Genomic DNA, 15466 nt, shown 5'->3' with positions numbered 1-15466 from the left:
ACACACACACACATCCCTCTCCCCCCATCCTACCCTCTCCCCCTCCCTCTCAATATGAATTTCCACTGCCATGGCTCCACTTAACTACAAAGGAATAACCCTGGGAGAACACTCTGGAATGATTGCTTCATACCCTATATTAGCAGAATTGAAAAATCTGTTTTTCTGCCATTTAACCGTATGGTATAACTCTTATCCTTCACATGCTCCATCTGGTCTGGTACTTAAAACAAATGGATTCTCCAAAAGCACCAACTGATGAGGATAAAATTACACGCACAGACAGGGTCTCCTTGTGAGGGTAGTAATGTTAAAATGGGCCGGAAGTTCTGTTTTTTAGTCTCCCCATTCTCCAAGAGAACATTCTGTTGGATCAGAACATAATTCTTCTCTTTCTTTTTTTCGGCAGGGAAACTATGTGTCTGCAAGAGCTTATTATGAGACAGCCTTACAGCTGGTTCCAGACAGCAAACTGCTACAGGAGAACCTCGCCAAATTGGATCGGCTAGAAAAAAGGCTTCAAGAAGTTCGAGAAAAGGACCAAACGTAGCAGCATTTGACCCAGTCTCGAGGGACAGTGCCGGTGCCTTTGGAAGAGGAGGAAGGGACGGAAGCCTCGGCTTTCACGTCCTTGGGGGACAACCACTGAAGCGTGCCTCTCACTCGGAGCTCAGGGGGGCACGTCTGGGGACACCTGCTGGTAACCCTGCGCTGGGGACTTGCATTTCCATGAAAGACAAAAAGAGCGAGCCTGGGCTGGGCGGCCTGAGAGGGAAGGCTGGCAGACTGCACCTTTTACAGATGTTTTTGTTTCCTTTAATTCCAGATTTCCTTTCATACGTTTGCCTGCTTTTCCGACCCGGAAGTCTAATTCTGTTGCTTAGCGTAGACATTTCCGTCCCAGAAATAGGGGCTTGAAATGCTACAAAGTCAGAGCTTCTCTTCTTTATGAGATGAGCTCTTTCAAAGAGGATGAATCCTCTAGAATAAACCATTTGGGAAATTGTACCAAGAGGGAGCTCATTTAATTCTACAGAACCAAAAATGAGTACCACGTAGTTTTTGTAAAATCTTCTGGAATATACGGGGGAAAAGGGCTATTGCTAAGTGAGCTTTATCTAATATCCTTCTGAGGACATCACTAGAGCCCTATTGAGAAGTAAATTAACTTCCACCCTGAAATGAGCTGTTTTCCCACTGCTTCATATATCAAAAAGGAAGCTTCTGGAATTGTATATGGGTCTTTTTATTCCAAGGGAGCAATCAAGGATCTTGGTACCCCTAATTCTTTATGGAAATGTTTTAAATTATTTTAATTTTATTACAAGTATTACCAGAGTGGTGGTTCTGCTCTAAGATTTCATAAGTGCTTTTAAAATCATAAATGTTTCCGCTTCCAAATATATTGTTATTTTGGTGGAGAAAAAAATAGTATATTCTACGTGAGAAATATTAAAGATATTAATTGAGAGAAATGTTCTACTTTATTATCTTAACATTCAGACGTCCTGAGATGATTATTTTTTGAAAATATATTTAACCATTAAGGAATCTTTATAGTATATTACAGAAATCTTCATAGACTTTAAATAGATGGAAAGGAAGCTCTATTGATCTGTCTGTCTGGGCTTAATGAGAATTCTGTGCTTCGAACATGAGTGACAGAACCCAGAATTCTTGGTTCTGTATCTGTAATTTTGGAGATTTCATGGAGAATGCTCAACAAATCTAGGGGAAAAGTCTAAATTCATAATTTTAAAAGATACATATTTATATTTAAAAGATAGGGTTGGCAAAGTTGAACTTACAATTTGACATTTGTCTTAGTGTTATTTATTTCCTAACTTATAAAATATTTAATATATACACACATTTTTTTTCCGTCTGTACATAGTGGTTTTTAATAGCAGCATTCACAACTGATGACACAACAATTTTAAAGCTAAATCACAAAGTTCAGTTTTAACAGCCCCTCAAAAAACGTGGATCGATTATTCACTTGCAAAACCTGAAGAAATTAGGAACCAGCTTCAGTGTTGGGACGAGAATATATTTTAGAATCGAAGAAATTGGAACACATGATCCTAATTTGGTTTTCATCATAAACTTAAAAAAAAAAACACAACCCACTGCGGGCAGTGCTGTTAAGTCAGTTGTCCTATAAATGTAGCCTAAAGCGTATGTGACGCTCAGGCCAAAGCAAAAAACCTTCTGCTTCTTTTCAACCTCGGTATCAGAAAGCACTGCCTCTCTCTTTATTTTTTTGTCCAGGTAAATCTAGATAAAAGGAAGAAAACCTTCCTTGGACATGGATGATGCCAGGAATATTTTAAATGCAGAGGATTACAGAATTTGCATTAGCCTACATCAGTTTGTGAGCGTCAGTAATCCAATAATGTATATCTTACCACTATGATCTGTTTCTAATGGTCTTTTAATGTAATCTGTCAGAAATTTATCCAAAATTTTATTTAAAATCTTTTTCTCCCCCTCCCAAATGACACTTCTATAGTCCTAAGGTCAAGAAATGTACCGCAGTGTTTATTATAAAATGACTATCCCCCCCTTCCAGTAGGAAAATGTGAAGCACTAGCTAAAAGCAGGATCTAAGGACTTGAATTACAATTTTTTAGAATAATCTGTAATGAAAACGCATGCTTAGAAAGTTAATGGGAAAGATTGAGCCCCCGATTTTGAAAACAATTAATGCCTTAATTGAAGTGCTGCTAAAGCTGTAAGAGTACCTTTGTTGGAATAAATGCGAGATGGCTGTTAACAGCCTAAAACTGTCTGAGAGAAGCGTCACATGGCCTTCAGGAGACTTCTGCCTTCTTTTGGTGTTTCTCTGTCTCTCTCCCTCTGTCACTCTGTCTCATTCTGTCTGCACACACTGGCATCTCTTTGAACATTAAAAGTGAGCACTGTTTGTTGGATCAATCAGATATTTTCGTCTGAGTTAATACCCTCACTGAGATGTGACCAATGAAGTAGTTTTCCTAGTCGAATGGTGCCTATAAGAAAATAAATCACATATTATTTTTCAAAGATGTTAAGTGTATTTTATAACTGTTTTTATTTGTTCTTGTAACATGAAATATGGGGGATTCATCCTTATCAAAACAAAAACGGAGTGCCCTGGCTAGCCACGGAGATGCCGCCAGGTCCCCTTAACAAAAGCGCACTTGGCACGTGAGTCGGTGGCCCCTCCCTGCGATGGGATTGAGGGGCGAGCTTTCATGCAGACCCTCAGAGTTCTGCACTCAGAAGCACCTTATGTTTGAATGTTCTGCTTGAAATTCTTCATAATTTTTGAACAAGGGGTCCTGCGATTCCATTTTGCACTGGATCCTGGGTAGGTGGGAAGGTGGCTGAGGACGAGACAGGCATTGCTTCAGTCTGGCTGAACCCTTGAGCTGATGATCACTTTCATTTGTGACTGTTACTCCGAGCAGCATTTGCTATGTTGTCTCAGCTACATTTAGAGTTCCCTGCGCACGGATATTCCCCACCTACTGCTTGTCTGTCTAACCTGTCCTACTGTCCTGCCTAGAACCGGTTCTCCCTGCCTTCACATTCACCATAAGTGACAGTCCTCTCACCGTCCTTCGACCTAGGAGCCATGAGAATGGCTTCACAAGCTTATTTCAACCTTAGGAATTATTCAGGATTTTTTAAATGATTCAGATGTTTTCAGTCTGTTAACAGTATACATGAAACATGGTTCAGTGATGTAGCAAAAGTGAACTAAACCAAAGATTCAAATACCCTGGAGGAAAAGAAATTTTATCTTAGGGGATCTTGAGACCTATTCTTTTGGGTCTGTTTATTTTGAAGCCTGTCACAAAGCAAAGAGATTGCCAGCGCTTGGATTCCAGCTCCGCACAGTTCCTCGCTGCCCCCAGCAGGAAGGGTCCGACGCGCTAACACGTGGGTTTTGCAGCGGTTATGCAAATACTGCTGTGCAACTGCTTTTCAGCAAGAGTAAATGGGAAAATCCAAACCATTCCATTCCAAGTAACCTTAAAAACTGTCATTGGAGGGGGGATAAAAAGCAAATGTGGGTTTCTTCTTGTCTCTGTGAAACCTTCCAGGCTCCTCAGATTGAAGAGCCACGTTCAGCTAGTAGCTGAGATCTCTTCTCTCACACACAGGTTCTCTCTGCCCCTAGACGGGCTTTAGGATAGCCTGCACACCTTTGAAAATCCTCGGACCCGGCCACCCGGGTGATGGTTCTAACATGCAGCTAGGCTGGAGAACCACTGCAGGCTAAAACCTTTTAAGAAGAATTTGTGACTTTTATAAAAGTCAACATGTATGATCTTTTGCAATATTAACTTTTAAATGTAGACTAAAATGAGCCAAAGAATTCTAAAGAATGACTCATGGCACAGTTGTTGGTTGAGGCTGCCATGCTAAGATTGACAAACAGGTGGGTTGGGTGAGGTGGTTCTGCATTTATGGCAATTGGACTGTAATTTGACTTTATATTTATAGAATTCTTGGTTCTCAGATAGGGAGGAATTGCCTTGCCATTTGCATGGACCAGACGAGGTACCCAGTGTATAAAACTAATTTTTGTAACTCACATAAAGGGTCCATGACATAGAGTTTATGCCTACACCTGTGTGTCTCTCTTTGGGTCACACATTTCAGCTTTGGTTATTATTCCTTAATTGTACTTACTAGAACCAGTTAAAAAGCACTTTTGCTAAGACTTGTGATGGATTTGCAGCTTAGAGCAATAAATCTATAGGATATTAGTAACACAGTCAAAGCAAATGTAGTTATGTTTTGTTTATTTTAATTTTTATTCTGATTTCCAGATCATGTTTACTTTGATTAAATTGTATGTTAGTATCTCTCAATAGCAGCAAAACTTAGTCTAAATGACATCTTTTGACACCTTAAAAGAGGGGGAGGGTATAGCTCAGCATGCATGAGGTCCTGGGTTCAATCCCCAGCACCTCCTCCAATAAAAATAAACCTAATTACCTCCCCCCACCCCACCAAAATAAAACAATACAATAATATAATAATACATAAATAAAATATTTTTAAAAGAGTAAATACCCAACGAATCCTGTATTCAGGTTGTAATTAAGATAAAAAAATTAGAATGCCAAAAATAATATGGGGAAATATTATAACTTTTTTATTTTTCTCGAAGTTTTTGATGTGAAGAGTATGTTGAACAGTTCCTCCAAAAATAGCACTTCCTTCCTTATTTTTGTTTTTTAGTAGCCATATAATTTAAAGAAAAGAAAACTTCAATCAAAGAAATAAAATAACTTCAATCAAAGCTGTGGTTAATAGCAGTAAAATCAAATGTCACAACAGAATCAACATCTATCAATTGGCTCATATAAAAATGTTCCACTTTTATCACCAAAGGATCCTTGCAATTAAAACCTTCAGGGCATGCAACATGTAAAATTAGCACCCACCACAAGATCTGGTCATTGTCAGTTTCTAAGTTTAGATCAACATTTATACCCCAAACTGAAAAGATGTGTGTATGTCCAGAAATCCAGGAGATTTATCCCATTCTCGGTGGTGCACATGCATATTTGTATCCCCTTTGGAAGTTTCCAGTGTGCATAATGTCCTTTTGGGGTTGTCTTGCTGGCCCATAGGAGGGGGCGAACCAGTCCAAGAATCAGGAGATCGGGGTTCTAGCCCTGTTCTGCCACGAGGAGCCGCCTCACTCCGGACAAGTTATCGAATGTCTCCATCACGTTTAACCATTAAAGGACTGGTTAGCTCTGCGGAGCTCCGTGAGTCTCCTGTGTCCAAACAGAAAGCCCTCTGCTTCTGAAGACAAAACTGATAAGTGTTGCCCTTTGTTTTAGAACTCCTTAAGACAAAACACGTACACAAACAACCCTAAAAGTGACTGAGCTGCCCGAATGCTTGACTATGCCAGAGGTAACCACTTACTTTGCAGTCTGGACACATAAAATTAGTGATTTCATTACGCTTCTGGGGAAAAAAAATTTTTTTTAACTTCCTCCTAAGGAATTCGAATATCTGTAGAAGCCATGGCTTGCTCTTATAACGTGGAGATCCTTTGACTTGTTGTGACTCGCCCAGGCCTCCTTTTTTTCAGACGAAATTCTTGCCTCGTGGTCTTTGTTCATAATGCTTTACTATGATCAATTGTATCTAAATGTACGTTTTTGTTCCTTTTGCTGTGCCAGTTCGAAATCTTATCTCCCATAAAGTATTTCTCCCATTTCAGTCTTATTATGTACCCTTTGCCCAGGTCTTTCCAAAATAAAATTTATGTAAATGTCTATTTTATATAAAATATGATGAAAATAAGTATGTCTTGTTTCAGTCTCTCAAGGGCTCCGTGATGGGTACCCACCAAAATCCATGTCACCAGGAGGTGCTTGCTTTACAAATAAAAAAGACCACCTTTTCTTCCTTTCCTCATTCATTCATTCCCTCATTCATTCATTGCATTGTTCTGTGTGCTCTGTCTGCTCTTTTTCATACCCAACAAGTCCTCCCTCAATATCCTGCACTCTGTCTACAAACTTAACCTGCCCCCAATTCTCCCCTCGCTCCTGTTGCTATAATGGAAGAGAGTCCTGGGCCCTGGATTTTGCTTCTGGTAGCACACCGTTATTCCATTCCTTAACGTCTTTCTTTTTCGTCTTTCACTTATGCCTTTTGCTGGCTCTTGTCAATTCTCTTATTTTAAAACACAGATACAGGGAGCCACCATCCAGATCATTTGAAAAAAAGAAAACCTTCCTTTAGTCCTTTTCATCTCTAGTTGCTACCACATCTCTACATCCTTCACGGCCACACTACTGGAATAAATTGTCTTCACCCATCCTTCTACGTACATCCTTCACGTCCTCTGGCATCCTAGTGGCAGCTGTCTCCGCAACAAATATTCAAATGAAATTGCTGCTTCTAAGTTCCCCCAAAATCACCTTACTGCTGGTTCTTAGACCTTGTGGGACTTTGGAGAGGGTTCTAGAGTTCAGACCAGTGGTTTAGCAGGGATGGAGCAACTTATTTTTTAAACAAAACATTATTTACCCATGACTTGTTCATTGCTCATGGGTTAGTCTCCTTAAATTTTACAACTATTCCTAGAGTTGGGGCTTCCATCAAGAGTCCTGGAAGGCCGCCAGTACCAGATCATTATTACGCCACCTTAACGAGGATATGTTCAAATTCAAGGCAGATTTTTCCAATCCAATGTGGGATAATCCAACTTGCTCTCCTTGACAGCCTTTCCTTTTCTAAAGTGCTGTGATTAATTCTTGTTTTGTTTTTTATGAGAGAATACTTCCATTTGGACCCTTCAACATCACCACAAACTCAACTTACACTTGCAAATTTCAATCTAAAATGAATGACCTGGCTTTTGTGATGTACGTAATTCGTATTGAATGGCACCTTTTCTATTTAACAGAAAGGCATTATTTTGTTAGGTCCCTAGAAGGGACCCATCCTCTGTATAGAAGAACCAGGTCTCGCTTGCGGCTGTGGGTTTGAACTCTGGAAATAGAGGGAGCTGTGCTGTAACAGGAAACGAGCCAGTGCCCAACCCCATGGAGACTTCTGGGTGTGAAACAAAGGACTGAAGACCCTACAAAGCTGTGGGTGTACCACGTACACAAGACTGCGAGGGGACAGGCTCTGGTTAGCCATGAACTTGAATATTGTGGGTCCCACCATGCTTGCACAGCGCATGTTCGTTTTTTCCTTCCCTTCTGTCTTATTTTGTGATGACTTTGTAGTGGTTTTAATCTTCTCCCTCTTGCCAAGAAGAAGGAGGAGTTTGGGTCTATATGGCCAGTTTGGGCTTTTATTGGAGAGTTGTGTGCCCCTGGGGCCAAGGACGGTTATGGTAATCCTTGTGAGATCACTACGGAGGAGGTGAAACTCGGAGACGAGGGTGGTGAGGGCCGTAAGTCAGGCAGCCACTACCTGGAGGGGTCCTCAGGCACTCAGATGTAGCGCGTCATTTTCAGAGAAGAGTGGCTTACTTACCAAGCCCCTCCTGGTGTCTCCTAGACACCCAAGCTTGAAACCCTCCCCCTCTCCACTCTTTGTGTGTGTGTGTGTGTGTGTGTGTGTATTTTTATTGAAATTTAGTCAGTTTACAATGTTTTTAAATGTCAGTGAAATCAGGCAATAATCGTTAATTCCACAGGCAAATGGATAGCAGAATGTGACAAGTAATTTACTCAAATAACACTTCCTTGATGTCATCTTCCTAAGCTTCTCATTCCCTAGTTGCCCATTCTTTTAGCATCCAGCAATTAAAAAATGACACTGGAGTCTTAAATTTCTGAATATATGATAGAGATTTGCCAAGTCACTGCTAACGTTTTTTTGCTTTTACTACAGTACCATCGTACAAAGGTGTTTTAGTATAACCCAGGAAATCCTAGTTAGAGATGGGAAACACCATACTGGTTTCACATCCTATAAATTTAACAACTTCAGTAGGACTCATGATTTGAGAATATTGGATAATTGTTCAATCTGAAGAACTCAGGTAAAGAGCATTACGAATACTCTCCAATCATAAAAAAAAAAAAAAGAATGACATCTTGTCATTTGTGAGCACATGGGTAGCACAGACCTTGAGGGCATTATGCTCAATGAAAGAAGTCAGACAAAGAAAGGCAAATACTGAATGATCTCACTTATATGGGGAATTAAAAAAGAAAGTGTATAGATATAAAGACACATCGGTGTTTGCCAGAGGTGGGAGGTGGGGCGGAGGCAAAATGGATGAAGGGACTCAAAATGCGCAAACTTCCAGAGCTGGACAAAATAACTCTACTGTAAAACAAGACGGGATAAGCTTTATACTCCACACTAGCCAGGCGTGTTGGTGCTGCTGACAGTGGAGGAACTGATTCCCACTGCAGGGCTTTGTGGGGTGTGTATACTGTGTTGGGGGCGGGGGTGGGAGCGCTTTAGTGAAGGAGGGGTATTGAAACTAGACATTGAGGTACAGCTATGATTCTATAGCTCATGAGGTCTTCTGAAGCTCTAATGTACAGAAGACATTCCTACAGGTCATGTATATTGCAAGGCCTGGCAGGTACCCTCGGGATTCAGGCAGAACAAAGAACAGTCGGAGCCCTGGGTACCTGACATGCCTTTACTGCAGAGGAGTGCACAGGAGACAATGGAGGTGGTGGCAAAAAAAATCCCATCCGCCTTATATATCAAGGCAAACAAAGCCGGCATCTAGCCAACTATGATGGGAGCTAACCAGTGCGCTTGCGCGGTGCAAGTCATGCTTGAATAACACACGTGGGTACTGCACATGCGGGGTAACGGGCTGAGTCACTGGGAGCGGGACACCCGGGGAGGGGGCCTGAGTGACTCTGTTTTCCCTGCATCGTGCCGGGCAGAGGGAACTGTGTATAAGGAATGTCAGGGAGGTGGAGAATCTCAGGGCTGTTCAGGCAATGTGTATCCCACTGCAGCTGGAAAATAATGTGAATACGAACTGGGGTAACAGTGACAATAAAGATGAAAAACCTTTCATTATAGACGACCTTGAATTCCATGTGAAGAAGCTTAGATTTTATGCCGTGGGCAATGGGAAGCCAAAATGGTGGTGAGATTATAATTTATGAAATAAATGTAAAACAAATGTCACTATTCATTATAAGTTTAGGATGGAAATGATGTAGCTTAATTGCAGCTCATACTTAAAAGGCTTGTTAAAAGTTCTGTTGTTAAAAGTCTAAGACGACTTTCTGTGAGTCAACCTAGTAATAATATACCAGTGAAGCCTTCAGCATCTTTGCTTAAACTTTTAGAAGAACAGCATCCAGAACAGGAGTGAGAGTCCTGTTTCCTTAGAGTCCTGGGCTCGGGTGCAGGCAGGAGGTCTCTAGGTACAGCCTTTAGAGGGGGACAAATAGGCTGGAAGTTACCTGAAGGACAGTGATCAAGATAAAGAGAAACTCAAAACAGCATCTCGGGAGATAAGATGGAGGGAACTAGGAATGTATTTGTTCCAAAGGAGACTTGAGAGGAGGAAGAAATCATCTTGGTTTATCTGAAAGTCTACCAGGGGAGCCACAGGAGTTGCTAACAAGTTGAAAATTGGGGTTTTAAGAGAGACTTATGATTGTGTTGAGGGGTTTTGACCTATGTTGTTTGAGATGAGGAGGGCAGGTGAGTAGTGAAGAGAAAGAGGAAGACGGGACAGAGGATTTGGGTAACAGGGCACTAGGATCAAGAGAAACATGCGTTTTTGTTTGTTTTTTGGAAGGATGGGCTTAACTGTTCATAAGGACAGAAGAGAGAGAGTCATTAGTCAAGAGAAATACGTACATAGGTCAAGGAAGTTTCGCAAGAACACAACAGATAAAGAAGTTTTAGTTTTGGGAAGAAGGAAGAATAATTCCTTTTCTGGGACAGAAAATGTTAAGGTAGTCTAGAGGCAATTTGAAGGAGTTTACACTAGATGCTGTGTTAGTAATTATAAGATTTCAGTTGCTTCATATTTGGAGAATGAAGTTGAGATTAAATAGTTAAGATTTAGTTAAATAGCTTGGAGGGACTAAAGTTAGAAGTCAACTAAACTTTACTATCACCAATGAAGAAAACAAAAATACCCAAGGTTAGGAGATCTTCATACAAAAGTGGGACAACAAAGGCCAACCCTTCAGTGTAAGGCTGAACAAGGCATAAGCCTGCCCATGTGGAAAGTTACATGCCTCATCCTTGGCCCTGGTGTAGGGATGGGTACAAATCATCCCTGAGAATTTGAATTACAGACTAATACTCGTGCATGTGTATAGTCTAAAATTTCCACCACCAATATAGTCCAAAACACCTCAAGCAGAAAAATTAAGCAGAATGCAGTTGATAATACCCTCAGATGACTGGCCAAAGCTATCATGAGCCCTCTCTGGAAAAACTCTTCCAATCCAGGTCTAACAGAATTGTAAGATTCCATGGTAAGATCCTTCCGATTCCACAATGTTCAAACGTGGAAAAGACATGTATGTTAGAAGTGTAAAAGGTATGGTGACAATTTGCCTACTTAGTGACGCCAGCATGCTGAGCATACTCGAATGATGGAAAGATCTGATAAATTCCCAATGGAGTTAATTAGCCAGTGGTAAGGAACAAAGAGACAATGTGAGGCAGGAGCAGGGAATTACACAGTCCCTTCAGGGTTGTCTTTATTCTGGTAGGTGGTAACCGGACGCTCAGAAAAGGCAGATGCATGGCATTCAGGTGGTCTCCTTCTACGGGAGACATTACATCTTTTAGAGCCTAGAACAGTGCCTGGCATATAATAAATATTCAATAGCTATTTGATTGAATAAATCAATGATTAATTCTGGGACCCTTCTCTGACTCAGTTTGACTAGATCTCAGAATCCTCTTAATGCAGCGATCACTAACAGCAAACCAAGGTTGGCATGTGACTTGAAATCTACTTTCCATCTTTGAATTAAAGATTTTGAGGCAGAGAATAATATGAAAATAGGAGAAAGCAGTAGCCTTTGAAATCATAAAGCCTACGCTGTATTTCCTGTTACATATGAGATATGACGAGTCTCTTAATGTCAAGGCCAGTTTTCTTATTAGGAGAAGGAGGAGTAACTTCTCTCTTGCCTACCTCAGAGGGCTGTAACGAGTCCCAAGGAGGAGGATGGAAATGGAGTGCTCTGCGCTTAGAAATGCGAGTGTCATAATATTTGGGGCAGGTTATAGCTTTTTAAATTGAAATGCTTAAAAGTGGTTTTAATAATATTTTGAGCAGCCTAGTTTTACATGTAGTTCAGGATGATGGACTTGAATAAAAAATAGGAAAGCAAGGAGAGTCTGGTTAAGGCGGAGGTATTAAGAAGAATGACTGCCATTTGGTTTTGGACCCTGGACATAAAAGCGTTGGCCAACTCCTACCATCCTGAGACGTTATTGCTTGGAGGGCAGTGGGGCTCTTAACAGGTCTAAGGTTGTTGATAAAGATACTGATTTTTAGGTGTCGGGAAAACTGGACAGCAGCATGTAAATCAGTGAAGCTAGTACACTCCCTTACACCATACACAAAAATCAACTCAAAATGGGTCAAAGACTTAAATATAAGACAAGATACAATAAACCTCCTAGAAGAAAATATAGGCAAAACAGTATCTGACATACATCTCAGAAATGTTTTCCTAGGGCAGTCTACCCAAGCAATAGAAATAAAAGCAAGAATAAACAAATGGGATCTAATTAAACTTACAAGCTTTTGCACAGCAAAGGAAACCATAAGTAAAACAAAACGACAACCTACCGAATGGGAGAAAATTTTTGCCAACGATGAAACCAACAAAGGCTTGATCTCCAGAATATATAAGCAGCTCATATGACTTGATAAGAAAAAACAAACAACCCAATCCAAAATTGGGCAGAAGACTTAAACAAGCAATTCTCCAAGAAAGAAATACAAATGGTCAATAAGCACATGAAAAAATGCTCAATATCACTAATTATCAGAGAAACGCAAATCAAAACTACAATGAGGTATCACCTCACACCAATCAGAATAGCCATCATTCAAAAGTCCACAAATGACAAATGCTGGAGAGGCTGTGGAGAAAGGGGAACCTTCCTACACTACTGGTGGGAATTCAGTTTGGTGCAGCCACTGTGGAAAACAGTGTGGAGATTCCTCAAAAGACTAGGAATAGACTTACCATAGGACCCAGGAAGGAATCCTGCTCCTGGGCATATATCCAGAAGGAACCCTACTTCAAAAAGACACCTGCACCCCAATGTTCATAGCAGCACTATTTACAATAGCCAAGACATGGAGACAGCCTAAATGTCCATCAAAATTTGACTAGATAAAGAAGCTGTGGTATATTTATACGATGGAATACTATTCAGCCATAAAAACTGACAACATAATGCCTTTGCAACAACATGGATGTTCCTGGGGAATGTCATTCTAAGTGAAGTAAGCCAGAAAGAGAAAGAAAAATACCATATGAGATCACTCATATGTGGAATCGAAAAAAACAAACAAACAAACATAAATACAAATCAGAAATAGACTCATAGACATAGAATATAAACTTGTGGTTGCCAAGGGGGTGGCGTGTGGGAAGGGACAGACTGGGAGTTCAAAATTTGTAGATACTGACAGGCATATGTAGAATAGATACACAAGATTATACTGTATAGCACAGGGAAATATACACAAGATCTTATGGTAACTCACAGAGAAAAAAATGTGACAATGAATATATGTGTGTTCACATATAACTGAATAATTGTGGTCTACACTGGAAATTGACACAACATTGTAAAATGACTATAACTCAATAAAAAAAGGTTAAAAAAAAAGATACTAAGTTTTAGAAAGAAGTTTGCTCTGCCATGTTAGATTCCAGGGAAGACTGCTTTGCACTCAGGTGAGTGTGAGACATGGAGGACACCAAGGATGCACAGCCCACTGGGCTTTCTTTTCTTGGGCATAAATATGAATTCATGTAGGAAAATTAAGGGAAAGGATTATGAGTTAAATTATGTAAACTACTTTCAAAATATTGTGACATGTTTCTAAAGATGTTAGTAAAAGTCACAGCTGACTTTACTGGGAGTTGGGTAGCATGGAAACCACAGGGACTGTAACTTAGGCTGGCCTTGGAGGATGTGGCTGATTTGGGTTAACAGATGAGGCATGGTTAATCCATAATTCAACTTCTGGTTAAATATTATGAACTTTCAACTAAACTGATAACTTAGAGATGACTCTCAGTCTTCTTAAATTTTTAGATCAAAATTCTAGCATTTTATAACTAAATGAAAGGGTGGTTTCTGGCCAGTCTACTAATTAATATTCCTTTACTTGCTGGATAAATGATAGCGATTTGAGCATAAACCAATTATTCTCACATAAAGAATTTCCTTTGTTGTCTGTCTTCTAATATCCTATAAATTCTTATTATTGTGTTAAGAGCTGAAGCTTAGATAGTAAATCTTCTTGGTCACACTTGACTCTGCTGTTTATTATATTTTCTCTACTTTCTCCTCTGCAGCTTATGTATCTGGAAAATAATGGTACCAGAAAATAAAATTATCCTAATAAAATTTACAAGCTTAGCCATAGAAAATCAAGCTGAATGGGACCATGACTATGTATCTTTACAATCAAGCAACGGAGTGCTTATTGGTAAGTATGTTACATTTATTTTCATCTGTCATTTTAGAATATTCAAACAACCAAAGAGGTGCACAAGGCTCTGAAATTAGATTTCTGCCCATAAGAAAATTATTTCTTCTTACAAATTGTGCCATCCTTGAAGGGGCCAAGGGTATGTGTGGGAAGAGTGGAAGCAAGGACCAGCATATTTCCTGAGGTTTATCTATTCCTTTCTCAAATTTGATAACAATATTGAATAAAATTGGTCTCACAATTGCCAGAAACTTCCTTTCAAGGCCATATCAGTTTTTTTTTCCTTTTTTTATCACAAAAGCAGGTATGTGTTTGTCAAATTTGGTAAAGAGTGGGCAAATGGAAGAAAATGTAAGCCTTACCACCTAGAGGTAATTGCTGCTAACATTTTGATGTATATTTATTTATACATATTAAACTGAACGCACTGAACTTCACATTGTCTTATAATGTTATTTTTTCTCCTGACAATAGATAATTTCATGGCATTTAATTTCTTTTATTGAAAAGCTCTTGTGAGCTATATAAAAGCATAAGTGATAACATTTCCATTAACGGAAATATTAAGTATTACAGATAACAGAGGGTCTTTAGAGCTGGCAGGGACCCTCCAATGATTAGGACAAGTATCTCTTCACAAGTATTTGACAGAATGCTTTAGTCAAGCTATTATGCTGAGGGTTATAACATATATTGACTAAATGAGCTTTTTACCTAATAATCATACTTTAACCCAATCATTAAACGAGATATCATACCAAACACTGGACATAATATAAAGTAAAAGCAGTCTCTTGCAGCTTGGTGAGGTGAATAAATAAAAGATGTGCCACCGAGGAGGAAATGACATGGAATAGGGTATGTGCTGTGGTGGTTCAGAAAAGGTAGCTGCTGTTTTTGTCAGGTGTCTGGGAAGGTCTGTGGAGAGCTGGACTTGAAGTTGGTCCCTGAGAGCTGAGCAGACTTTGGACATGTGAGATTGGATGGGAGAGGTTAAAACGGAATATAATTATTGAAGCAGGAGCATGGGATGAATTAAAGGAAACACTATGTGGTTTTGTAGGTTTAGAAGAGAGAGTTTACGGAAGAGAGTATTAGGGAAACATGCATACGTTTGCCACGTGGGACAAGCCACTGGGGGAAATGTGCAAGATCTGGGAACTGAGATAGACATCATTTTGCTGACGGTCACCAGGTGCGAGGCTGGCTGACAATTTTGGGTGCTGCTCCAAAGACAATAAAGACAACTGACAGCAACATTGTACCCATATGTTACCTTCCCCGGCG

General features: G+C 39.9%; 1 protein-coding gene across 4 annotated transcripts in view; it reads left to right on the top strand.

Moving 5' to 3' along the window:
* The window catches only part of TMTC1 (transmembrane O-mannosyltransferase targeting cadherins 1), a 239362-nt gene extending 233041 nt beyond the window's left edge, over positions 1–6321 (top strand). For all 4 annotated transcript variants that reach the window (XM_074357366.1, XM_074357367.1, XM_074357368.1 and 1 more), the window contains one exon: positions 410–6321. In XM_074357366.1, coding sequence (XP_074213467.1) covers positions 410–441 — 32 coding nt within the window. In that variant the 3' untranslated portion in view covers positions 442–6321. The remainder of the gene's footprint in view (positions 1–409) is intronic.
* The last annotated feature ends 9145 nt before the right edge of the window (positions 6322–15466 follow it).

The sequence above is a fragment of the Camelus bactrianus genome, chromosome 34 (genome assembly GCF_048773025.1).
Source record: "Camelus bactrianus isolate YW-2024 breed Bactrian camel chromosome 34, ASM4877302v1, whole genome shotgun sequence".
NCBI classification, from domain to species: domain Eukaryota; kingdom Metazoa; phylum Chordata; class Mammalia; order Artiodactyla; family Camelidae; genus Camelus; species Camelus bactrianus.
This window is presented reverse-complemented; position numbering and strand designations above follow the sequence as displayed.